Source organism: Cetorhinus maximus, chromosome 32 (genome assembly GCF_964194155.1).
Source record: "Cetorhinus maximus chromosome 32, sCetMax3.hap1.1, whole genome shotgun sequence".
Taxonomy (NCBI): Eukaryota; Metazoa; Chordata; class Chondrichthyes; order Lamniformes; family Cetorhinidae; genus Cetorhinus; species Cetorhinus maximus.
The window spans coordinates 17,363,307-17,389,560 of record NC_135910.1 but is presented as its reverse complement, the minus strand read 5'-3'; the positions used below and the strand labels follow the sequence as shown (position 1 = coordinate 17,389,560).

The 26,254-nt window shown below is 41.2% G+C and overlaps 1 protein-coding gene across 7 annotated transcripts in view; it reads right to left on the bottom strand.

The window, feature by feature from the left end:
* pak4 (p21 protein (Cdc42/Rac)-activated kinase 4) overlaps window positions 1–26,254 on the bottom strand; it is a 109,837-nt gene that overhangs the window by 28,202 nt on the left and 55,381 nt on the right. For 2 of the 7 annotated variants that reach the window (XM_078533222.1, XM_078533227.1), the window contains exons 1-3: window positions 25,928–26,110; window positions 13,460–13,700; window positions 8,872–9,096 (exon numbers count right to left, since the gene is read on the bottom strand). In XM_078533222.1, coding sequence (XP_078389348.1) covers window positions 8,872–9,075 — 204 coding nt within the window. In that variant the 5' untranslated portion in view covers window positions 9,076–9,096; window positions 13,460–13,700; window positions 25,928–26,110. Of the gene's footprint in view, window positions 1–8,871; window positions 9,097–13,459; window positions 13,701–25,927; window positions 26,111–26,254 lie in introns of those variants that run through there. The other 5 variants (XM_078533224.1, XM_078533223.1, XM_078533225.1 and 2 more) reach the window with 5 other exon arrangements.

The window sequence follows — 26,254 nt, the reverse complement described above, 5'->3', positions numbered from 1 at the left end:
GTAGACTGGAGGGTGAGCTGATAGAGGTCTAATATCGGAACAGAAGGAGGCCATCCATCCCCTTGAGCCTGTTCTGCCATAAAATGAGATCAAGGCTGATCTGTGACTGAACTCCATATACCCTTTACAAAAACAGAATTACCTGGAAAAACTCAGCAGGTCTGGCAGCATCGGTGGAGAAGAAATCAGTTAACGTTTCGAGTCTTCATGACCCTTCGGCAGAACCATATACCCTTTGCCCTATATCCCTTATTCCCTTTGGCTAACAAAAATTTATCTCAGTTTTATTCATCGCATTGATCTAGTCAATTGTCATTTACAGAAGAGAGTTCCAAGGTTACAAAAGGGGCAGATAGAGATGTTTCCACTTGTGAAGGAGACCAAAACTAGAGGTCATACATAGAAGGTAGTCCATATAAGATAAATAAATCCAATAAGAAATTCAGGAGTAACTTCTTCACCTAGGGTGGAGTGAGAATGTGGAACTTGTTACCATAGTTGGTAGTCGAGACAACTAGCATTAGTACATTTTAAGGGGAAGTTAGTTACAGAGAAGCGAGAAACGATTGGAAGGACATGTTTATTGAGTTAGGTGAAGTGGGGTGGGAGGCAGTTTAAGTGGCACATAAACACTGGCATAAACCAGTTGGATTGAATGGTCTGTTTCTGTGCTGTATATATTATGTAATTCTATGTCAATGTCAAAAAGTACTGCTGCATATAATACGTTGTAAACAGCACCTTTGAAGTTAATTTCTAATATGCTGATGACAAATGGCAAGTATTAATTTCCCAGTAGATGTGGTTGTCTGCTGTAATCGTGGACGCTATGTCATTGGAGACTGTACTGGAGTTAGTGCCTGAAGTAACGTCGACATTTAAAGATAGGTCAGAGAGGTGGTGCAGAAAAAGGAGAACAAAGGAATATGGCAATAGGATGGACATGTGGGATGAAGGCAGAAACGGGATAAACAGTGTTGTAATTCCTTTCTAATTAAAACTTTCCTGCTCTGTAGCATAACAGCATGCTTTGATTGCATGCAATGATCAGGTTAATATTCCTACTGTGGATGTTTATCTGGGTCTTTTGAAATGGCACACTTACAGGGGAGATGGAAGCTGGATGTAAAATTTTTATATATTTTTATACAAATGGGTGGGGATATATTTATCCATAAGGAGGAACAGGAGGAGCCATTCAGCCCCTCAAGCCAGTTCCACCATTCAATTCAATCATAGTTGTCTGTATCTTAACTTCATCTGCTTACCTTGGTTCCCTAACATTTAATACCCTTGTCTGACAAAAATTTATGAATCTCAGCTTTAAATTTTCAGTCGACTCCCCACCCCCCAGCCGCAACAGTTTTTTGGGCAGAACTTAATAGATAACAAAGATATGACAATGAAATCCTGGTGAGAATCTTCTGTACATGTAAACACAGTCTCCAAGAGCTCCTTAGATTAAGGTAGACACACAAAACACTTCCTGCAGGTCGCAGTTGCACAGGAAACAGAATCTGGATTTGAGGATTTGTACAAATCCCAGTCACATTGCACTTTAGGAAATACACACAGGTCCATTCTATAATGAAAGGTGTCTACATTTTAAAGATAGAATTGCAGAAGGTGATACCCAAAAGACCAGTAAAAACGCTTGAATCACACGTAATAAAATGGAATTTGGCCAATTCAAATCACTATAAGCCAGTGGCCTCAATTATAGAGAATAGCTCGCCCCTTTGTACATTACAGGCAATCCTTTCTGTTTACATAGAAATACATGCAATTCACAATGCAATCACCAAATTAGGAGCTCAACTGCATCAATCTCATGGGGCCTAGTCATTTACTGTGAACCAGGGGCTATGGGCAGTAGCACAATATTTTATTCAGCATGCATTCTGGGCAGTGAGCCAACTTGTAGTTACGCTGCAGGCGGATTCACACAGTACACAGACCAAGGTGTGGGTGAGGATGAACAGGTTCAGGTGTGAGCAGCTCACCAGCACTTATTGCTCCAGCTCATGAAGAAAGAATGGCCACCTGGGTGAAAAACAAGGGAACTGCAGCATCATGGTTGCAGCAGATGAGAGGGAAAAAAGAAATGTAACAATGGATTTGAGCCAAATTTTCAGACGGTCCAATATGCAAAAAAGACAGTCACTCTCAAATTCTTTGCAGTTTCACATATAACGTATATTTATATAGCGCTTTTAAGGAAATAAAAAGTTTCAAGGCACTTTACAGGAGCAATTGTAAAACAATATATGACACCAAGCCAAATAAGGAGATATTGTGTCAGATGACCAAAACTTGTTCAAAGAGGTAGCAGGTTTTAAGTGGTGCCTTGAAAGTCAAGAAAAGTAGTGAACATTCCATATCTCCATTTACACTGGTCAGAGAATTGCGCATCCCGCCTATCCATCTATTTTAAGGGGCAGAAATTTAATGGCCAGGAGATACCTACATTCATCTTGAATCCTACATCCTCAGTTTCTACAGTCTCGATGCCATTATGATAAGACAGAGTAAGAAAAAGGCTGAGTGACATTACCTGGATCACAACCCGGCATACAGGCCAGCCCATTTTTACAGCCCCAAAAATCATGTTTTTGAAACACTTGGCATATAAGTTGACCCCTCCTTTTCACCCACGGCCTGCTACACTTGCATCAGTAGCCAGCCTCCACTTTCCACCCCACAAATGGATATTTTCCTTACAGGTAATCTTATAACTGGGTGCAAGGGATCAAACATGTGATACGGGTTGCTTTGCAAAGATGCATAGATGTTTATGATATCCCCATACACAGCAGACCCTATGTGGCGCATGACAAAGTTGATAACCACCCACACCGATGGTTCACCTTTACACTCGGCATATAAGTCAACCCGTTTTTGGGTGGATTTTTCAAGGCTTCAAAGGTCGACTTATAGGCCGACATGTACACATCATGCCTGCTTTGCACTCATCAGCTGCTCAAAGCCAAACTCCCACCAGCAGCCTTTCTGGCTCTTACTCCTAACTTAAAAGGGGAGGAGGGAATGGGAGTTAGAAAACAAGAAAGAAATCAAAAATAGATGATATATGAAATACCAGCTTCTTCTTGGGGGCTCCATAAAGGAGTGTGATTGAACCTGGAAACTCATCACACCGGGGGGATTTCCAACACTTATCTACATCATAGTGCTACGTCGATGGGCATAAACACATCTCACTCCAAGTTTTTTCTTTTACAAACTCAGGCCTACTACAGCATTAACAACAATGTTTGCTCTAATAAACTCCAGTGAGTTATCCTCTGATCATTACCTCTTTCCAGTGAAATTTTAGAGTAATGATCTTGAAGAGTTGTGTGACCATGCTATCATAGAATCACTGAACATTAATGGCACAGAAGGAGGCCATTCGGCCCCGTGTGTCAGCACTGGCTCTCCAAATGAGCATTACGACCTAGTGCCATTGCCCTGCCCTTTCCCTGTACCCTTGCACATTGTTTCTATTCAAATAATCATCTAATGCCCTCTTCAGTGCGCCGCTCGAACCTGCCTCCACCACATTTCCAAGTAGTGCATTCCAGACCTGAACCACTCAATGTGTGAAAAAGTTTTTTCTCACGTCACATTTGCTACTTTTGCAAATCACTTTAAATCTGTGCCCCCTCATTCTTGATCCTCTTACGACCGGGAACAACTTCTCCCTATCTACTCTGCCCAGCCCCCTCATGATTTTGAACATCTCTATCAAATCTCCTCCTAGCCTTCTTCTTTCCAAGGAGAACAGTCCCAACCTTTCCAATCTATTCTCATAGCTGAAATTTCTCATCCCAGGAACCATTCTTGTAAACCTCTTCTGCACTCTCTCCAATGTATTCACATCCTTCCTATAATGTGGCATCCAGAACTGTACACAATACCCCAACTGAGATCTAAGGAGTGTCTTATATATATTCAGCATAGCCTCCTTGCTCTTGTACTCTATGCTCCTATTAATAAAGCCCAGGATACTACGTGCTTTATTAACTGCTCTCACCGCCTGTCCTGGCACCTTCAATGATCTATGCACATATACACACAGGTCTTTCTACTCCGGCACCCACTTCAAAATTTCACCCCTTATTTTATATCAGCCAATTCACTTGGTCACAATTTTTCCCTATTTTGCCTCAGATCCAAAGGCAGAGAGAGACTGGAATAAGGCACTCAACCCATCTAGTTTCATCTTCAACTCTCTTCCCGTGCCAAGGCCACCGTCACCGTATACCCTGCAAAATCTGCCTTATTTGTTTTCACTGCATCATTGCGGTCTACACTAACCTGCGGCCCCTATTTTGCATGTGAAATGCAAAGCAGTTACTGATTGCATTAGGTTTTTCGCCCCTCAGCTCGTTTCTGCTCTCAAAATTGGCCAGTAGCAAAATGAACATAATTGAAAAGAAAGCCATTTAAAATTTCTGTGCAAAATTAAACCAGTCCCGAGTTAAATGAATGCCAAAGCATCGCTGATTAAAGCGGAAATCTTTAAAGCATTTATAGGGGATCCCATCACCAAATTTGTCTGTCGATTTGCTTTTAATTGTGAGTGTCTTCATGAGAGCAATGGATGTTGAAGCTTGTGTGGAGACTTAATGCCTGAATAATCCGTTTTGTTTAATATAACTGGCCAGATTAAAACAACATTTCACTCACCAGAGGACTGATGTAATTAAACATTCTCTACTATACAGTATTCCAGAATGACAACTATCTAGAAAGAGATAGTTACATAAACTGAGATTATCCTGATGAGACATTTGCCAAAGCCAGAATTTTTTTTTTTTAATTGACTTATTTAAATCTCAGCAAACGTTTGGCAGTTAATAAAGAAATGAAGATGTCTTAACCTGCAGTCACATAATCAACTGGCTGGAATGCCTGTGCTACTCAGTACCAGTCAGTCCCAGGCACAGATAGCTGCAGACTGACACTAGATTCAGTGAGGCCCATCTGAAAGCACCACATTTTTTTCCTCCTCAACGATATTCTCAATGTGCCTCGTGATTCAGTGCTGTCGTCGCTTCCCCCTCCTCTGCAGAAACCTGCATTTACTTCACATTAAGACAACCAGGAAACACAGCACCAGCTCAGTGTGCAAAAAGGTCACAAAAATAACTCCAAGTGCTATCCCCCCTAGCATCCAGTCACTGTCAGATCAGCCAAGACAGAAAAAGGCACAGATTAATAAAGAATTGGGTAAATGCATCAACATTGTAAAAGGGATTCAAGGGATGAGCAAGGAAGGGAAAGAGAGGAAGATCTTATACAAATTATACCTACACCATAGGGCCCCACTTATAACAGGTGAAGTTTTACTAACCAACTGAGGAAACTACATCCGTGCAAAACCAAACACATTAACCTGTGTATATGTGCCTCTACTTGGCCACACAAGCACTGACTTGTGCAACTAAGTTCCTTGTTTTCTGCTCCCCAACACTGGCGATGATTCAAATCAATTTACAATTCTGTTACTTTATGTTCTAACTTTTTTTTAAAACTTCCCTCAGCCTTGTAAAGCATTCAGACATACCCTGCGCACGGGCAAAACTACAGAAATTAAGTAGCTATATCACAGTTGCAAAGGGTGCCAAGGATTTAGGGAATCCTTGATGTGAGAGCCAAGAGTTCCATGTTTCTCTCCAACATCCATGCCCAATTACAATGGAAAATCGGAGATACTGGTCAAATCTGTGAATGGCTTCTCCATAACTAAGGGAGGATATGATTGCCTTGGAGGTGGTACATTGAAGGTTCACTAGATTTGCTCCTGGGATGAGAGGCTGAGTTAGCCTATACTCTCTGGAGTTTAGAAGAACGAGAGGGGTCTCATTGAAACATTAAATGTTCTGAAGGGGCTTGGCAGGATAGACACTGAGGTTGTTTCCCCTGACTGGGGAAGTTTGAGCATGGGGCACAGTCTCAGGATAAGTGGTTGATTATTTAGGACAGAGATAAGGAGAAATTTCATCACTCAAAGGGTTGTGATCTTGTAATTTTCTACCCCAGAGGGTTGTAGATGTTCCATCTTTGAGTATATTCGAAGCTGAGATAGATGGATTTTTGCTCTTTTAGAGAAATCAAGGGATATTGGGAATGGGCAGGAAAGTGGAGTTGAGTAAGATGATCAGCCATGATCATACTGAATGGTGGAGCAGGCTCAAGGGGCCACATGGTCTACTCCTGCCTCGATTTCTTATGTTATGGTCTTAAACAGGCATGTGGATACATCCAGTAGAGGCAGCTCTCACTTTCTGATGTCCAGCATAGTACCAGATGATTCACCCACCACCAACTCATAACCGGACAAACGCAAAAATGAAATTTCAAATGCATGCTCTGAAATCACTATAACGAATGAAGATTCCAATGATTTGGAACATTTTCAGTAAAATGCTAGGCTTTGCAGGAATTTGAAAAGTTGAAACATTTCTCTTTAAAAATAAGGGGTCACCCATTTAAGATGGAGATGAGGAGAAATTTTTTCTCTCAGGGGATTGTGAGTCTTTAGAACTCTTTTCTTCAAAAGATGGTAGAAGCAAAGTCTTTGAATATTTTTAAGGCAGAGTTAGACAGATTCCTGAAAGGCAAGGGGATGAAAGGTTATCGGATTTAGGTGGGAATGCGGAGTTGAGGTTACAATCAGATCAGCCACGATCTTATTGAATGGAGGAGCAAGCTCGAGGGGCCGAGTGGCCTACTCCTGCTCCTAATTCAAATGCTCATACTTTAAATTTGCAACACAAGTCGGGCATTCACTTGGTAACTTCAGAAAATTAAGACCACCAATTTCATAGTTCACTTGGACTTTCTCGCTTACTGAATGAAAATGGACACCCTGATTTAAAGAGGGGGCAGTCATCAATAGGAACCCAGTTAAACAAAACCAGATTGTTATAACCTTATTTATAGCTCCCTGAGCCAACAATTTCTTTTCAGCCTATCTCTGGTTTGGAAACTCATTTAAGCAGTGAATGACAACTCCACCAGAGACAATTCTTGGGAAGCATCACTGAATCTAACTAACAGTGCAAGAAAACCAGTATCACAAGCACACAGTTGAAGCGATGATTGATAAAACATTTGTCTTTTTGTTAGCTATGTGGAAGCGCCAATGAGTTATGAGAAAAGGTCATCGACCTGAAGCATTAACTCTGTTGCTCACCACAGATGCTGCCTGAACTGCTGGCCAACACTTTGTTTATATTTCTGATTTCCAGCAGCGGCAGTATTGCCAAACTGTATCTAAACACAGTCTTGCACTCAGGTTTTTGTAGTGTTCCATACAAGGAGGATGTGTGTATGTTCTTCACACTAGGCAAATAGAAACTCTAACTAATGTGGCTCTCACTAGCTGGGACAGTATAGCAACCAAAACAGTGCTTAAAACAAGTCAAATCAGGCACCTAGCTGGTCAGAAATAAATACTGGTTTCTGCTGAGCTTCACTGCTGAGACTCAGCATCCTTTGACAATGGTGTTAGCACTCAGTTCAGCCAAACAAGTAAATAATATGACTAAAGCAGAGTGGGGTGTCCAAACCTGAGGCACACTTGGCTTCCCTAAGCACTAGCAATATAATTTCGAAGTGCTGGAAATTTAGTCCGGTGTGCGTATATCATTCTTTGTTGCTCATTTGCTCTGTTTGAATTTCATGACCCCAGCAGCCTCACTGCAGGATTAATCCTAAAGGAAGCACCCAGGTCTGTCAGTATCAGCAACTTTAGATTTATACAACTTAATTTTAGGAGCCCCTCCCTTGGGTTTATAAAAACATAGAAGTGGCTCTCAAAGGTTGCCCCTACTCTAAATAATATTAGAACAATATTTTTTGTAATTTTCCCTCAATCGATGACACATCTCAGATGTTTGACTTAATAATTGCTCTCACATTAGAAAACACCCAGAATCTAACCCTGAACATGGGGTAGATATGATGCATCATTTTGGTTAAGTGGTCAATATGTTGATGTTTCTACACCTCTAGCTCAGAAGGCCAATTGAAGCACCCCCAAAGCCAAATATAGCACTTGAACCTGTTTGCCTGGGTGAGAGCTGCTAACTCAGCACGCATTAGGGATCAAATCAGGTCTGCCACAGCTCAATACTGTAGCGTTTACTCACAGTCACGGGGGAGCTTCTGATGAATTGCTTTATTTATCTTTAAAAGTTCATGAAAATAATAGACTTCTTGGCAGCTGAAAGATTTTTTTAAAAGAACAAGGCCATATGCTTACAACATAAAAGGAGGCCATTCATCCCATTGTACCTGTGCTAGCTCCTAGTTAAAACAATTGAAAAATAACCTCAGCTCTGAAGAGGAGTCACACAGACTCGAAACGTTAACTCTGTCTTTCTCTCCACAGATGCTGCCAGACCTGCTGAGTTTTTCCAGCATTTTCTGTTTTTGTTTCAGATTTCCAGCATTCGCAGTACTTTGCTTTTATGGAAAGTAACCACACTGCCTTGTGCATTCCAGTATACCTTCCTCCATTTCAACTATTTATCCAATTTACATTTACATGATACTCAATCTCTGCTTCAATCACTTCCTGTGGCAAAGTATTCTGGGTTCTAACAAACCACGCAAAGACATTTCTTCCAACCTCACCTGACAATTTTAAATTGATGGCCCTTTATCATTGACTCTCCAATCAAAGGAAATATCCTTTGACCATTAAAATTCTTAATGTTAAAAACCTATTCTTGGCCTTCTCAGTCCCAGCATCTTGAAGTCTCTCCTCATAGGTTTCCCACCCTGGACATCATCCCGGTTGATTAATTAACAGTTTATTACATCTCAATGAGAGCTGCTGGGAATGACTGTGCAATATACCTTCCGCGGAGCGAGCTGAATGGGTGTGATATACGATGGGTCGACCAGCGGCTTAGGCCGTTTAGCGGTGTCCTCAAGGAGGCTCTCCCATTGCCTTGGAAGCCCAGTAAATTTCTGCTCCTGCTGATCGAAGCCGGTGTGAACACGGTGCTCGAAATTTGCAGGTGCCGAGATCTCCACCCGCTTCTTCTTCTTCCCAAACATAATTGAGATGAACGTCAAATCCTGCCAAGGTGAAAAGTAACACTGTAAGCTGATTCTCAAGAGGGTTGCGAAAAAAAAGCACCAAGGGCCTTTGCAATTTAGAAACACAAGTGTGTTCCATTGCAAAATATATGCAAATTAAAAAATAATTGACAGTCAGTCATAAAATTCCTCATGAAAAGTAATTATGTATGAGCGCATCATAGCCACTGCAAATGTAATTCATTGTGTGAAGTGTTTTGAAGAGATGTATCAATGTGATTTATTACTTATTAGTAATAGTGAATGCAGGCAGTTTGTGGTATTTCACTGCCGGCTGTACACCGTGCCAGAATAATGAGGCCATTAGGTCTGCACGTTATACAAATCCATGACTTTTTTTGCCGTCTTCTTGCAGACTCCTGCTGTTATACTCCATTCAAGTGCCAAATTGTCATGTTGGAACCTAGACAACAAATGTTAAATGCAGGCTGCTCAAATGCAGTGGGCATCACAGCTGATCCCATTTTCACCCGATGCACATGCACACACGCACACCATTTGAGCAGGGATCAGGAGTAGGAACTTTGGCACACTTTTGTTTATGCATTCATGGGATTTGAACGTCACTGACAAGGCCAACATTTACTACCCATCCGTAAGTGCTCTCAAGAATGTGGCAGTAAGTTGCTTTCTTGAACCGTTGCAGTCCATCTGGTGTAGGTATACCCACAGTGCTGTTAGGGAGTTCCAGGAATTTGATCCACTAACCCCAACCCTCATCAACCGTTCTGCAGTCCAGGGGAGCTGAGGCTCGTTATACAAAGAAAATTTTGCTCGCATTGCACTGTCATAGAAACTTGTTTGCAGTGTAACAGCCAGCAGAACATCTTAAATCAAAAACTCTGCACTGGATGCAAAGCCTCATACTGAGCGGGTGAAGGTACTGACTGGTGTAAAGTTGAACCTTGCAGACCCAAAGATTCTTGTTCATTCTGTGCTGGGGTAGCTGATCATTAAAACTGGTCCCAGTACCTTGGACTAAGGTGAGGAAAAAAAAAATCATACAAATTTTGAACTCTTATTCACTATGCAATGAACCCTGTAGGGAGAGGTGTGGGTTGAGTGAGGACAGAATTAGAGCTGGGTGTGATTCATGTTAATACTCGCTGTCTAAATTCTCATGAAAGGTAGACAGAGATGGGAAAGCACTGGAGGCCTGCAGACACCTGTGGTTATGCATCTCCAACATGAGGCAGCACCTCAAAAAGAAAACAGAAAATAGCAAAGAAAAGAACAGTACACATCAGAACTTTGCTATCCAGGAAACAGAAATCTAGAATTCTACTAGTTATTACTGTAACTCAGGGACATCCAAACCAGGGCCAAAAGGCCACTTTAAGCCTGTTAGTCCAGGCAATCCTGTTCTATTCATGCTTATATTTCTCACTGATAATTTTGCCCAATTTAAATTTCATAGACCAGGGCTGTTCTTATTGCTGTCGCCTTAGCCATACCCAGAGGTTAGATAGTATCTTTCACTTGACTTAAACGCAACAGTTACATACATTTAAACTTTATGTATGGTCCACAAGGCACCTTGATATGTGCCTAAGCACTCGTAATAATGAAATGCTTGGGAACCCTTGATATAACTGTACTCCTTGTTTGTAGAAATACATTATCCAATGGCACAATATCAATACTCCAATATATGAGAGGAATTAAGCTAGAGTGAAGGATAAAGAAATGAAATAACCATTTATGCACAAGGAAAATGCCGAGGCGCAGGCTGATTAGTTAGCTTTGCTCAGTTGGTAGCACATTTATTGTTGAATTAAAAGGTTGGGGGTTCAAGTTCTGAGCACATCATGATTTGCATTTATATAGCACATTTAACGCAATAAAACATCCCAAGGCACTTCACAGTTATCAAACAAAATTTGACACTGGGCCACCTAAGGAGATATTAGGACAGATGACCAAAGCTTGGTCGAAGAAGTAGGTTTAAAGGAGCATCTTATAGGAGGAGAAGCAGAGGGGTAAAGAGGTTTAGGGTGGGAATTTCAGAGCTTAGGGCTCAGGCAGCTGTGAAGCAATTTAAATTGAGAATTTGCAAAAGGCCAGAATTAGAGGAACGCAACGATATCAGTGGGTTGCATGATCGAAGGAGGTGACAGAGATAGGGAGGGGCAGGGCCATGAAGGGATTGGAATACAGGTAGGAAAATTTTAACATCGAGACATTGCTGGACCAGGAGCCAATGTAGGTCAGTGAACACAGGATTGACGGGTGAACACATAACATAAGCTGATGCTTTGGTGCACTACTGAAAGAGTGCTGCATTGCTGGATTTACTGTTATTCTAATGAGATGCTGAACCAACATCCTCTTATGTTAACATGAACATAAGGTATTATTGGATGAGAAGGTTGGGGGGAGAGTTCTCCCAGTGTCCTCACCAATATTCATCCCTCAGCCAATACACCAAAATAAATTAATTGGCCATTCATCTTATTTGTGGTTTGTGGGATCTTGGTGTGCGCAAATTGGTTGTCATGAGTCTGAAGAACAACAGTAACTTCAAAAGCAACTGTGACTGTGAAGGACTTTAAGGTATCTTGAGGACTTAAGTGTATAGGAATGGAAATTCTCTTTCCCATATGGTTAAGAAGCCCGTTTTATCAAATCTGCTCTGAGGGGCTAACGTAAGTCAGATTCAAATTGTGATGGAAATTCCAGGAACCTGAAAAACATTGTAAGTTCAGGGTTTAAATAATGCTAAATTGATTTCCAATAGTCTTTAGAGACTTCAATAAAATTGAAAGTAAGTGCTTGAAATTATTCAATGATGCCAATGTAAATACACAATAACATTAAACAAGTCCATATTCAGTGACATGGACTGTTAAATCACACACCTGTGCTAGGACCTTCTTTGCATTGCTAATACGTGCTCAGTAATGGTGATCATAAATCCCAGTCTGTCAAAACTAATCACAAAGCAAGAATAACACAGTGCAGCCTGCATTCATTTTATTAATTTACAGACAGAAGTGCTAATGTCACAGATACTGCTGCTGGGTTACAAAACTGATGTCAAATTGAGAACAGTGTAATGCTGACATATTTTTTGCAAGCACTCATTTATAACAGCCTGCAATTTGCTTTTGAGGGCTTGGTGGGTAAATGCACTACTTGGTACAGCACAAAATCTCACAGGCCAGACATTACTAGGTTAGATCCTCACTCTGTGCTGAGTTTAGGGATCTCTATCAGAGCAGCTTTTGGGGTTCTATGTTTGGCTTCAGCAGCACAAGGCCATTGCGCTTGTGTGGATGTTGGGTGAGGCTGCCCCCCATTATTGAGCTACCTGCTGGTCGAGGAGCCTCAGGGCTGTTGGCCTCCCTGGAACTCATGCGACAAACATTGCAGCGTTTGCGATGGACAGCAAAACTGATCTTTAAAAAAAACATGAATGAACAGCAGTGTTTCCGTACACCACCTAACTATTAAACAGTCTCAACTATAAAATTACAAAGAGCTCTAAGCCTTAATTATTGTGTCATCAGTTAAGGCCAGGCATTTCTGGTGGCCAAAAAGGCACCACATTGTCCCTAATTCCTAGCAGTTACTTTAACATTTGCAACTAGAAAGCCAGGGAGAGAACCTTATTAACTTATAATAGGCTGCGCTTCCCTAAAAAAAAAATTGCGAATTGCTGGGGTGGTTTGAATACACATTAACACAAACAACCCAACAGAGGAAAGAAGCTTGTTAGAATTCAGATGGCCAGACAGTGAAGGAAAGAATATTGGAGCCTAGTCTTTATCCACTTACAAGCTTTCATTTACAGAGACACATATTATGTAATTGTGCACCTCCAGCCAACAACCCCTCAGCCTACTCCTGTGTAACTCTTTCGAGTTATCAACAGATCGCATGTAACTCTTTCGAGTACATTCACAGTTCTTGGTTTCCGGGAGTGGGACATGAACCCACAACCTTCTGATTCAAAGGCGAGGGTGCTATGAACTGAACACAGGCGCGTTGCCAATTAATGCCCACCACCTGAATACAATTAACATCCAATTGTTATACAATTAACAAAGCTTGCCTGTATATTGGATGGGTAACAATGCCTGGTTTAAAGAATTTAAAGGGGAACACACAAGAATGCAGATTATTGACAGAATTCTTACAAACACCAATTTGCAGAATTTTACATCAAGGCTGTATTCCAGAAGGTTACAGCTGGCCTTTTATTGTCGTAACTAAACAAAATCTAAAATTAGGAGCTTCAGGATTTTGAGGTACATTATTTGGCTGGCAAGAGCTGCTCACCAATTTATATTAAAAATTTTAAATCGAGCAATATGAGTCAAAGCATGCAGGAAAAAATTACCTTTTAAAAGGAAAATCCCCCCTTGCAGTTCCAGTAAGTGAAAATACTGCAGCATAGAGTGAAAGCAGTGGGAGCAGCAGAGATGATGCCTTCCGGAGTAGAGCCCTGAATCAAGCTTTTAATGTGGTCTGGAAGCGAGCTGGAAACAGTTGGCTATGTCCAGTGTGCCTTTGAAGTAAGTCCACATTCTATCCTGGAGAGGAGTCGAGACACAATATGGTATCAGGAAGAATATATTGTCCTGCACAAAATCAAAAAGGCAGTACTCTTAACAGACCAGGACTGAACAATGGAATCAGATTAACGAGCTGCTCTGTAGCAGAAAAGTTAACCATCGTGGTTTAGTCAGCACATAGCAATGCGATCAGTGTTTCAAAGCACAGTGTGCTTCTTGAATTGGCATTGATGGAGGAGACAGACTCACAATCAAAGGATTAGCCTCTCAACAGATGAGTGGGTGGAATATTTTGTTTGCCTTTGACCAGTAAATCCATTAAAAAATGAATGAGAAGAAATATCAGATATACACTGCCTCATTTAAGTCATCTACATGAGCTAAGTATTCAGTACAGAAAGATACGTGATGTACTATAAGCATTCAGTTCTTCCATCACATGCTAAGACTCAGCTTTATGAACGAGATAGTGACAACAACCGTAAGAAAACTAGTTCCGTTAACCTCCGCACTGCAACAAGGTTGAACAGTCAACTATGATTTCAATCTCAGTATTGCAGAGTCTGGTCTGAGAATCCTTTGTGAACTTAATGTTTGAAGCTTACATAACAACCAGAGGAGGGAGTTGCACACCACTTCACTCCCAAGTCAGCTTGGATTCCAGAGGCATACTCACATTACAACCTTTCAGTGATGGTACAATACAAAACCATTCAATTAATGCAACGATTGTCATATAAATTAACGTTTATTAAAGATTAGAAATTAGGAGAATTCTTTCCAAACAGCGGGTTGCTAGGGCATGGAATTTCATACTAGAAACAGCAGTGGAAACACAATCCAATATATCTTCTAAAAGGGAAAGTGAATAAATATTTGAAAATAAATATTTTAAAAAGGGTATGTGGAAAGAGCAGGGGGCTGGGAGTAAATGGCTCTTTCAGGCAGCTGACAGGCGTATGATGAGAGAATGGCATCATTCTGAGCTACAATATATAATAATTTCAAACAAGGTCCTAAAATGTCATTTATTTCTGAAAATTATAAGTTACTCAAATTAATTCATATGTAGTGACTTGCAACAGATGTGCCAGTGTCAGTGAGTTTATTCAGAATTTATGTTATGGTCACATTACTGATCATTGAATATGGTCAAAGAACTGTTGAGTTACAGCTCCTTCACAATGGCTGAATTTCCCCTTTCAGTGAGAAATATGAGTGGCCACTTTTCTCCAGAATTGATGACTCATGATAAAATTGCACTCCGAAATCGACCAGTTAAAAGCTGTAATTTTAACTAGCAGTCATTAATTACAACTCCAAGGTTCAATTCCTGGTCTGTGCGAAGACAATCGGCCTGAGGCACCATAACTGGTCTGTGTGCCCTTGTACTTGAGGCACAGTCACAGCCAGCGTGCTTGCTCTTGATTACTAACAAGTGACTTCCATGTCTCCATGGCTGCTGGCTGGGGAGAAGGCAGTGCTCAGCTGCAATGCCCACAGTGGTCAGCTAGTACAATTCACATCACCCCAAACTCATGTACAGAAGAGAGGGCAAGATTGGAAGCTTGAATTTGCATCTTCAGGAGAGAAGGGGTGAAAATTAAGTTGGGAAAGGGAACATTGAGAGAATAATTGTCTCATTTCGAAAACAGCTCTATAAATTAAGTTTCATTGCCAGCACACATTAGAAAAACTTGTACGTGTACATTTCATAAATTGAGCAATACACATGACATGCTTGAAAAAGAACCATTTAAACCATGAGTGCCCCTCGCTTGGGAATTCTTTCGTTTCCTCGACTGGGCTAAACAGCAACATCAAATGATTCATAAGCAACATCTATCTCTCGCAGATTTCATACATCTACATTCCCACTTTCAAGTTTTCTCACTAGTGAGCTGGTGACAATTTAATGACGGGTCAGACCCAAACACATTCCAAAAATGCTGATTGTCAGTGATCACAGACCATCCCAGAATTTGTACTTTTGAATATTTCTCTCTCAAGCTTCAGGCACCAGTTTGCAGTGTTTTACTTTGAAAGTCCTTTTTAATTCTGGACTGTATCTTATTGCACCTGCAGCATGGGAATAGCTAAACTGCATCACTGACATACACACAGTCAGAATTAAATAAATGGTGTCTTTTTAAAGGCAAATTTATTGGAGTACTACAGTTAGGCTTAGCATCACTAGACGAGGGAAGGCGGCAGTGGAAATCAAAGTTTCCACGCCTGATTGCTATCAAGTGAGTCAAGTTCAAAAGCAAGTGTGGAAATGGGCTTGGTTACGATGCCTGCCACAGTTGAATATCCATGCTCAAAATGGAGGAAACTTACTTAGGTGAGGTGCCAGAGGATTCGGATATCCTTAATAAAAACAAAAAATGCTGGAAATACTCAGTAGGTCAGTGGAGAGAAACACAGCAAGTCAATGGACAGAAACAGAGTTAATCAGCATGAAAGGTCACCTTGACCTGAAACGTTAACTCTTTTTCTCGGAGTACCTGAGTATTTCCAGCATTTTTTGTTTTATTTCAGATTTCTAGCATCCACAGTATTTTGCTTTTGTATTCGGATATCCTTACCTCACCCTAGCGGTAAATCAGTACATTCAAGAGAAAATATGAGTAGAAAAGACAGGTGAACTTTTGTAACCTGTTTTGAGGAACTACTGAAACTGACTGAATTACCAACAAGAGGCAGTCATTAACCAGAGTAACGCTGACCATGTCATTTCAACTCCACATTTAAGTTTTTTTCTCAATGCTGGAGACAACACCACCTCCAAGTCACTTCACACAATTAGGTCCATCAGCGCTCAAAATATTCCATAAAATAGATGAGGAGTAGGTGGTAAATTAACAACAATGTTTCAGAGCAGCAGTAGAAAGTCCAGCTCGCAAGTAACGTAGAAATTATGGAATAGATTAGTCCAAGAGCATCCACTGTCACCATTCTAAAGGCACAAGATGAAACTGGAGTGAAATGGAGCTTGTAAAATACAGTGGCAGAATGGAATGAACATACACGCCATTTTTAAAATTCATTTATGGGATGTGGGCATTGCTGGCTAGGCCAGCATTTATTGCCCATCCCTAATTGCCCTTGAGAAGGTGGTGGTGAGCTGCCTTCTTGAGCCGCTGCAGTTCTTGTGGTGTAGGTCCACCCACAATGCGGTTAGGGAGGGAGTTCCAGGATTTTGGCCCAGCAACAGTGAAGGAACGGTGATATATTTCCAAGTCAGGATGGTGAGTGGCTTGGAGGGGAACTTCCAGGTGGTGGTATTCCCATGTGTCTGCTGCCCTTGTCTTTCTAGGTGGTACCATGTAGTACAGTATAGGGCTGATACTGTATAGGACAGAAATGAATCAACATCTAATTTGTAGTACACCAGTAAACAAAATGTATACCCAGTCAAGTATTCAAGAGAGTTTTGAAGAAATCATGAGGTGGACAGCCCAACAATTTGTATTTTTATGGTGCTTTTAAATGTCCTAAGACACCTCACTGAGGTACAGGAAAAATGGATGCCTAGCTAATGGGGGTAAGATTAAGAGGGCCAACTGCTTTAGTCAGATGTGAGTTTAAAAAGGAGGGCCTGCAAAAGAGGAGAGAATGGGGTAGAGGAAGGGAAAGGGATCCCACAGTTTGGGGCTAAATGCATGGCTGCCAATGCATGGGTGAAAGGGATGAGGGAGATGCGTGGGCGATCAAGAGTCAGAGGCATCGAGAGTTTGAAGGGTATGAGGGAGGGGCTGGAGGCGGTTACAAAGATGAAGAGTAAACAGTAAGTATAAATACTTGAAGGTTCCAGCTTCAATCCTTGGCCTGTGTTGAGTAACTGATCTCAGTCTAGCTGGTAATAGGAGCACACGAATAGGAGTAGCGAGTCAAGGCCACTGCCTGCACATGAATTTGTGCTGGATGTGGTAGGAATGGACTGTCACTGCTAAAAAAACCTCATACACAGATGAATAATGGTTACCTAGTCAAGGTATTGGAGGGTGACTGCTTCCTCTTAGCAGCAATCAACATAATGGAGGGGGGGGGGTGGGGGGTCGTCAGGGAGAGAGACACAAAAAGTTCAATGATTACACAGAGGGCACAGTCAGGAACAGTAACAAAGTCTTGACTGCACAAGAATGTACCAGTTGGAACCCACTGTAGATTCATACAACAGACACCAGCTCTTGCAGCAAATAACAAATGTGATTATAGGGCAGGGACCCAGAGTAGGCTTTGGGGCATTTGCTCCACATGGGGTCTTGGGGGTGGGGAGGGAGGGGGAGGGGGAGGGAGCATCATGTCATGAAAGTATAATAATTCTCATAATATTGTGATTCATTGTAGAAGTAGGCTAATAGTGGGGTTTGGATGGTTTCTCTGTGTGTGGGGATTTAATTGAATTGGAGACAACTGGTCTGGAGGCTTTGATTCATCAAAAGAAGCTAGGTTCAAAATGCTAAATACATAAACATGGCTTAAGTCTTCGAATGTAAGGTAAGGTGAATTTGCATTTTACATAAATCAGGGCAGTTTGATTTTCAAAGGGATGGTAGGATGTTACACCTAGCCAGAGGAGATAGGCCAAGCAGTGTATTTACTTTTCTCCAAAGTTATTGACAATATTAGCACCATGAAAAGATTTATATTATGAGAAAAGTAAAGTTCCAAAGACACATGGGAACAATGGAATTTACATTAAAAGGGAGAAACATGTATAAAGGAGAATGAGGCTGTGTGTCAGGGAAGACATTGTAAGGTCTAACAGAAGTGTGAGAAGCCTCCAGTATTTGTGCATTAGGCCTGCTGTCTACAGCAACTGAAGCTGGGGAAAGCCACTTTGAATTCTACCGTCCAGGGTATTGTATTGACTTACCTGGATCTATTTAAAATCTTGTTTTAAACTGTTGCCTTAACGAGGGTGTAACTGAAAGCCAGATTAATTAGGGGTTTTAGGAGTTATTATAGCAGTAATTTGTAGACTTATGTACATGCCTGAAATCTTTTCTTTTCTTAATAAATGTTCAATTTAGTTTTCTAAAAAAACTCTCTGAAGTCTTCATGGACTTATTACTTATGAATTCAGGGCATGCATCTCGAAATAAATACAAATTGCAAAACCGTTGTGATAGCGGGATCAAGTTTTCCTCGTGGACTTGGTCCACTTGGCACACATCATCTGCCACGTCATAACAATCACTTCAGCACCCAATCCTCGTGTATTGCACTGAGCAAGACTAACACATTCAACTTACACCTCCCCAACAGAAAGGGCAGTGCACCAAAATGCTCAGCTATTACAATATATATTATACCTATCCTCGAGCAACATCCATACAATATGCAGTTGTGGTCACTAGACAGTGATCGAGAGCAAGAACCTGTAAAGGCCGATTCTCACACAGGCAGGTCTCTTTTTAAATCTATTCTCCCAACTGCTCTCTCATCCACCATTAAGACCCTATTCTAAAATAAAACTTTCAACTGATGCAGTTCTTTAAAAAAAAAGCTTCAAAATACCTTTGTGACTCCTCGTAAAAAATCACACCCTAAATTCAGTCTCTTGGTTAAAATTTCCCAAACAGCAACAACTGATTTATATAAGTAATAATTTATAAAGTGTCTTTAACATAATAAAACACCCCAAGATGCTTTACAGGAGTACCCTAGACATTTGACACCAAGCCACATAAGGAAATAGTAGGACAAGTTATCAAAAGCTTGGTCAAAGATTTTAAGGATCATCTTATGAGGAGGAAAGAGATAGAGAGGCTTAGGGAGGGATATTCAGAGCTGAGGTTCCAGGCAACTGAAGGCATGGCCACCAATGGTGGAGCGATTAAAATCGGGAATGTTCGAGAAGCCAGAACTGGAGGAGTGCAGAGATCTGAGAGTTGTATGGTTGGAGGAGGTTAGAGATAGGAAGGTGCATGGCCATGGGGAGGTTTTTCTCTCTTGTGAGATGTGGGCATCACTGGCAGGGCCAGCATTTGTTGCCCATGCCCAATTGTCTTTGAACTGAGTGGCTTAATAGGCCATTTCAGAGGTCAGTTTAAGTCAGCCACATTACTGTGGGTCTGGATCACATGTAGGTCAGGACGGCAGATTTCCTTCCCTAAAGGGCATTAGTGAACCAGATTGTTTTTTTACGAAAATCGATAGTTAGCTTCATGGTCACCATTACTGAGATTAGCTTTCAATCCCAGTTTTTGTAGTTTAATTTAAATTCCATTAGCTGCTGTGGTGGGATTTGAATCCGTGTCTCCAGAGCATTAGCCTGGGCCTCTAGATTATTAGTCCAGTAACATTGCCACTGTCTCCCCTTAATTTTAACACAAGGATGAAAATTTTGAAATTGCAATGCTGCCAGGCCAGGAATCAATGTGAGTCAGCAAGCACAAGGGTGTTAGGTGAATGGGACTTGGTGTGAGTTAGAACACAGTAAAAGAAAGACACAAAAGAGCTCCATTTGAAACTATATTAACAAATCCCAAAACAGTGTCTTCAGTAATTTATCTGAACCACTGCACTGTACTGATTCAGTATGGCAAGCAATGCACCCAAACCTTGGTTAAACCACATAAGAGTATGCTGCACATTTCTGGTCTCCATAATTACACAGAGAATGCAGAGGCACTGAAGAAGGTGAAAAAACAAGATTTACAAGGATGATACCAGAACTGAAAGATTGGAACTATCAGAAAATCTGACTAGACTGTGGCTATTTTCTCACGAATAGAGAAGGCTGAGGGGGCGACCTAATAGAGGACTTGCAAAATTATGAATGGGTTTGATGGACTAGATATAGAGAAGATGTTGCCACTTGATAGGGGATTCCTAAACTAGAGGCATAAAAATAAGACAGTAACCAATAAATACAATAGGGAATTCAGGAAAAATTTCTTTATCCTGGTGATGAGAACTCTCACTACCACAGGGAGCAGTGGAGGCAAAAAGGACATACATTTAAGAGGAAGCTCGATAAGCACAAGGGAGAAAAGAATAGGATATGCTGACAGGATGAGATGGAGTAGGGTAGGAGGCTGGTATGGAGTATAAACACCAGTGTAGACCTGCTGGGTTAAATGGCCTGTTTCTGTGCGGTCATGTCCATGTAATCTAAACCCCACAGATTGGAGGACCCACTGAACACAATTACCTGATCAGAACTCTTGAAAGTGCAAGTGTGATACACTACCTCTCAGTGTGTCAGGACTTTCCATTATAAACACACCCAAAGAGTCAATCTCAATTCCATTGTACAATATATCTACCAAGTCACTTTTTTTTTAAACAGAAGAAATATTAATACTTCTCCACCTTCAGCAACTCATGAACTTCATCCTCATTCTGGAGGATAAATCAGAGCTCGGGTTAATGTTTGCTTGAAATGCATTCTTTCATTAGTAGGGTAATCAAGTAGATCAACATGCTGTAACATAAAGTGCTTTAAGACTTGCTCTTTTTACATTAGTCCAAAGACAGCAATGCTTGTGTACAGCCATTTAGACTTGTTGACTCCGCTGCTTTTTGAAGGTCTTGTTCTCTGAAGTAAAACTCCATTCTAATGAGAGGTCGCCAGCGTGAAAAGTTAACTCTTTCTCCCTCCACAGATGCTACACTACTTGCTGACCATTCCAGGGTTTTTTGTTTTTACTTTGGGTTTCCAGCATCCGCAGTATTTTGCTCTCGAGCTCTGAACACTCAGCCACTGTTTTAGGGCTGGTTCTCTCCAAGTAAATCAACGCCAGTGCGTCAGTAAATCCCCATCCGCAGCTACAATGCTGCAGGGACATTTACAAGCCGCAAAAACCTTGAGGGAGTCTATACATGTAGCAAAATTTCCATAATTCATAGGTTGCACAGCAGGCAGGAGTGACTGAATGTATGAACAGGGAAGCATCATTACACTCTAGGGGGGACACTGTGTTACCAGGTTAAAAATAAACTGCAGCACATTTTAAATTCAACAGAAACTGAAACAATCAAGTCTGCCAAAGTGACGCATTTCATACAGATCACAGATTGGTACTTAAACTAGGTGAGGCGGAGAGTGAAGGTGGTTGAATATATAATCATAAAAAAGGGAGTTCCTAATGAACCATTTAGTCAGTGAGCTTCACAGATGAGAAAATCCCAGGCTCCATCACCTGTTTACAATAGGTTATCTCAGCTCTGCAGGATAGTAGTAAAGGGTCATACTAAAGAACTGCAGAGTTTGAGAAGGTGAAAAAAATCAAAGGTTTTCTACCTTCAGATCCCCTCAAACACACACTCCTTTCACATGCCAACCAAAAGCTGAAAGTGTGCACTTACATACACTGGATTCAGAATGCGCTTTGATGCCTTCTACAGTCGAATAGTTTTTAGCATTTACCGTCACTCTGGCTCAGTATCACACCAAGACATAGATGGAAATGTGGCCAGGATGAAGTGAGGGAGATTAAGGTCGGAAATATTAAAGTAGAAACACACAGGCAGGATTCTTGGAGACCAATACAAGTCAAATGGGAATCATCAGGTAAGAGATAGAAACTTAAATTTACTGTGAGCTAAGTAATTCATTAATACACAAATAGGCCAATGGCAGAAAAATGTTTTAAAAGATGAGAGGTTTTGATAGGGTAACTAGAGAAAGACTAAGGATAAATAGAAAAAAAACTATTCCTTCTGGAAAATAGGTCAATTAAAAAGATTTCAATTATTCAAAATCATTGGCAAAAGATCTAGAGGGGAGGTGAGGAGAACTTTTTTTCAAGCTCAGAGTTGTCACAATCTAGAATGCTGAAAAGGTAGTGGAAGCTGATTCCATAAATGATTTTAAAATGGAGTTGAATGGGTACTTGAGGGTCACCAACAAAAAGCCAGGATATGGCACTAAGTACAACTGTTCTTTCAAAGAGCCAGCACAAGCACAATCAGCCAAACGATGGCATTCTGTGCCGTACGTTTCTGTGATTCTACAAAGATTATGAAAGTGAACAAGGCGGCAGATTGGTCATTTATAAAAGCCCCTAAGATGATTACACAGCATAAGATGAAAACTGGAAAAACAGGGGCATTGAGAAGAATAGTCTAAATAGTGCTACGGAAACTCTTACATCCATCTGATAGAGAGAGAAGGTTTAAAGTCTCATCTGAAGGACAACCTCAGTTAACAATAACTGTGTTCAACCCAAACCGTCTGACTCAGAGGTGAGAGTGCTGTCCACTAAGCCGCAGCTGACACCAGTCTGTGACACAGAAGTGATGCTTCAGGAAATTAGTTGCCAGTACATCAGCACTTTTAGTGCAGGTGCCCAAATCAGTGAGAATATGAAACATATCCAACTGAGGCTTGGTTCATTTGAGTAATTCAAATGAGTCAAGACGAGGTCTGTTATTCCATCAATATCTAACTATTTCACTCGAATGGTTACTGTTCCCCAGCTTCTTCCTTACAGAAGGTCACTGAGGTGGAGGCTGGTGATTCCCTCCAGCTCAGTCAGTGGCTTAAGGCTCAATGGGAAACAGCCCAGAAAATCATTTATTCACAGAGGCTGAGCTGCCAGGAACGGTTTAAAATCTAATCCCTGTGTCTGGCCTTCTGCCAGTAACTATCCAGCAACACCCTCTACCCCTCTGTCACACTGTCGGAGGCTGTCTTTCGGATGAGATGTTAAACAGAGGCCCTGTCTGCTCTCTCAGGTAGTTGCAAAAGATCACATGCCACTATTCTGAAGAACAGGATTTGTTCTCCCTGATGCCCTGGCCAAGATTTATCCCTCAACTAACACAAACACAGTTAATCTGGTCACTGTCGCAGCGCTGTTTGTGGGAGCCACATCTGATATAATACAACTAATGTCCCCTCTAAGCTGCATAACTGTGCAACAACCAGAAGGTTCCTGCACAGGCTGCGCACATGTTAGCCCCTTTAAGTTACTGGGCATACGTGGTCATGCAAAACAATTGTACAAAAATTTTTTAAAATGCACATTTAAACCACCTGCTTACTATAAAAATAAAATTACAGGGTATGTTTGATTACAGCAGTAGCTGCATCGCAAAAGTGCTTCATTAGCTGTGAAGTGCTTTGAGACATCCTGTGGTTGTGAAAGGCGCTATAGAAATGCAAATCAATCTTTCGTTCTTTATAGAACAAAGAAAAATATTATAGTACAAGAAAATGTCAGACATCACACCACCCAGGAGAGTTATTACTATCAGGATGGGGTCGAATTTAATATAATATAAAAACAAAAAAATGCTGGAAATACTCAGCAGGTCAGGCAGAGAATCAGAGTTAATGTTTCAGTTCGAAATGAGCTTTCATCATTTTTCTGATGAAATATCATCTTGACCTGAAACATTAACTCTGATTCTCGCCACAGATACTGCCCGGCCTGCTGAGTATTTCCAGCATTTTTTGTTTTTGTTTCAGATCTCCAGCGTCCACAGTATTTTGCTTTTGTAATGGGGAATTTAATTTTCCCCTCTGTTATGTTGGCAAATATTGCAACCAATTTGACCACAGGAAGGCCCCACAAGCAGAAATTGAGATCAATTAGTGCTTGATGAATTTTGGGAATCAATGGGGAATTGATTGGGGAATCAATACTGACCAAAAGGAGTTATTCTATTTTGTGGAAAGAAATTTCACGGTGAAGGGGCTGTACTTTCAACAAGCTCCACCTATTGGGTAATCTTTGTGGCAATATTTTCATGTGTCAGGCTGATCTTTGAGAAGATTACTTACCACAAAAATAGCTTGCTTCGTAGTAAGTCAGGAAGTAGTGGTTAGGTGGGAACAAGCTTGGGTTTTTAAAAAGATTGCAGGAGGGACGGAAGACTGGGGCAGACAAGGAATTGAACTGTTCTTAAATTCAAAGAGCAGGCAAGTCAGAGTTGGAGACAACGCCAAGGGCCTTGGTTTCAAGGCAATGATCTTGGGAGCAGGAGTATTATATTGGATGGTATATCTGGAGGGACAGGAGGATTGTCCAGAGCATTACCATGATTATCCCAATTAGAAAAAAATTAAATACTGTGTATTTATATTACATCTCTAAACACAATCCTAGGAAAAGCACAAATTTGTAGCATTTCTAAGAATTATTACACACTTGTTTCTCTCTGATTTTCCCTGTTACTCCTTATTGCTCACCAACTCCTGGCTTCCTTTCCACTCAATCCATCTCACACAATTTCTCCCATTGCTACCTTTATATGACTGACTCTGCCTCCATATGCCTTGCACCTTTTCTCTCGGCGCTTTTCACTGCAGACATTTTTCCCTTCCTCAGTGTTTGTCTTTAACCAAGAAACAGCCAGCTGAGGCACAAGGCTGGCAGCAGAGACCAAATTTTATAATGACAGAACACTACACTAATGAGAGGTTTCAATGGTGAGCGAAAACAACATCTAGGCAGCGGACAAGAGCTCCAATCAGTGGCTACTATTAAAAAGACAAATAATTGCCAAAGATGTTTAAAACAGAGTGGTGATGACAGGGTTGGTCTTGGGTGCGTTCCCTTCCACTCTCTTATAGCTTGGTAAAACTCACTAGGTGGGCTTTCCCAATAAACAGCCACTTTGGTGGGGTACTGAAGATTGAGTACAGCCAATAAAATTTAACCCTGCACAAATCAATGCCCTCAAGAGAAAGAGCCAAAAAAGGCGGAAGAGAAAGTAATTAGTTCTGTGGAAAATACACCCAATACAAGGCACCCAATCCAGCTTTTGAAAAGCTCAATGTGATGAGGAAAATAGAGACACGGTGTGTGTGTGTGTGTGTGTGTGTGTGTGACAGAGTAAGTGTAAATGAATGCAAGTGGGCTTGTGAATGTGGAGTGTGCATCTGTGCAGAGAGACCACGTCCCTGTGGAATTCTATCACAATGCCTCAACTGCTGATGAGTTTAAAGGGTTCGGTGAGCTCATATTTCATCAGCTCCTTCCACATACACAAGGTCCTCATCCACAGGGAAAAAATCACCCAGCAGTTTCCCCCTTTAAAACTCTTTAACATGTTATGTAAACTCCTCACATCTCCAGCACAAGAAAGAAGAAAAAAAAACACAATCAAAACTGGCAGAGGATTTATTTCCTGCTCTTGCTGGGTAATGAAGGTGCAGGGCTCTCTCTTTATGCCAGCAAGCTTTTGCTGGGCCTCACTCGGCATTTTTCACAGCCATGCTGTGTTTAATCGGTGACTCATTAACAGATAGTTCTCCGGCATTCTCCAAAAAAAACAACAAAACAGGATTAGAGGCTCAACTTTCGGTAAAGGGCAGGCACTTAACTTACCGCACAAACTCGCTAATTCCTTCAGAAATTGACCAGCTTTTGTCTTCACGGCGGCAGGAATTTTGGACACTTTGTAAGGCAGAATCATTTCCTCATTATTCCTTTCAGCCTCCCAGATAAAGAGGTCAATGTTTTCCCTATAGTCACAGGGATTATGTTACACCAGTTTCGTTGGTCCGGTCCTTTAACCACTCAAAACAAGTTTCATGACGTTTGCCAAAACATAAGCTACGCCCCTTCATCCAGCACAAAACCGCAGGAGTGGAGTTTCACACAGCTCTGAATCTCTTAACAATAACTCAGTGCCCGAGCTGGATTCTGCTTCAC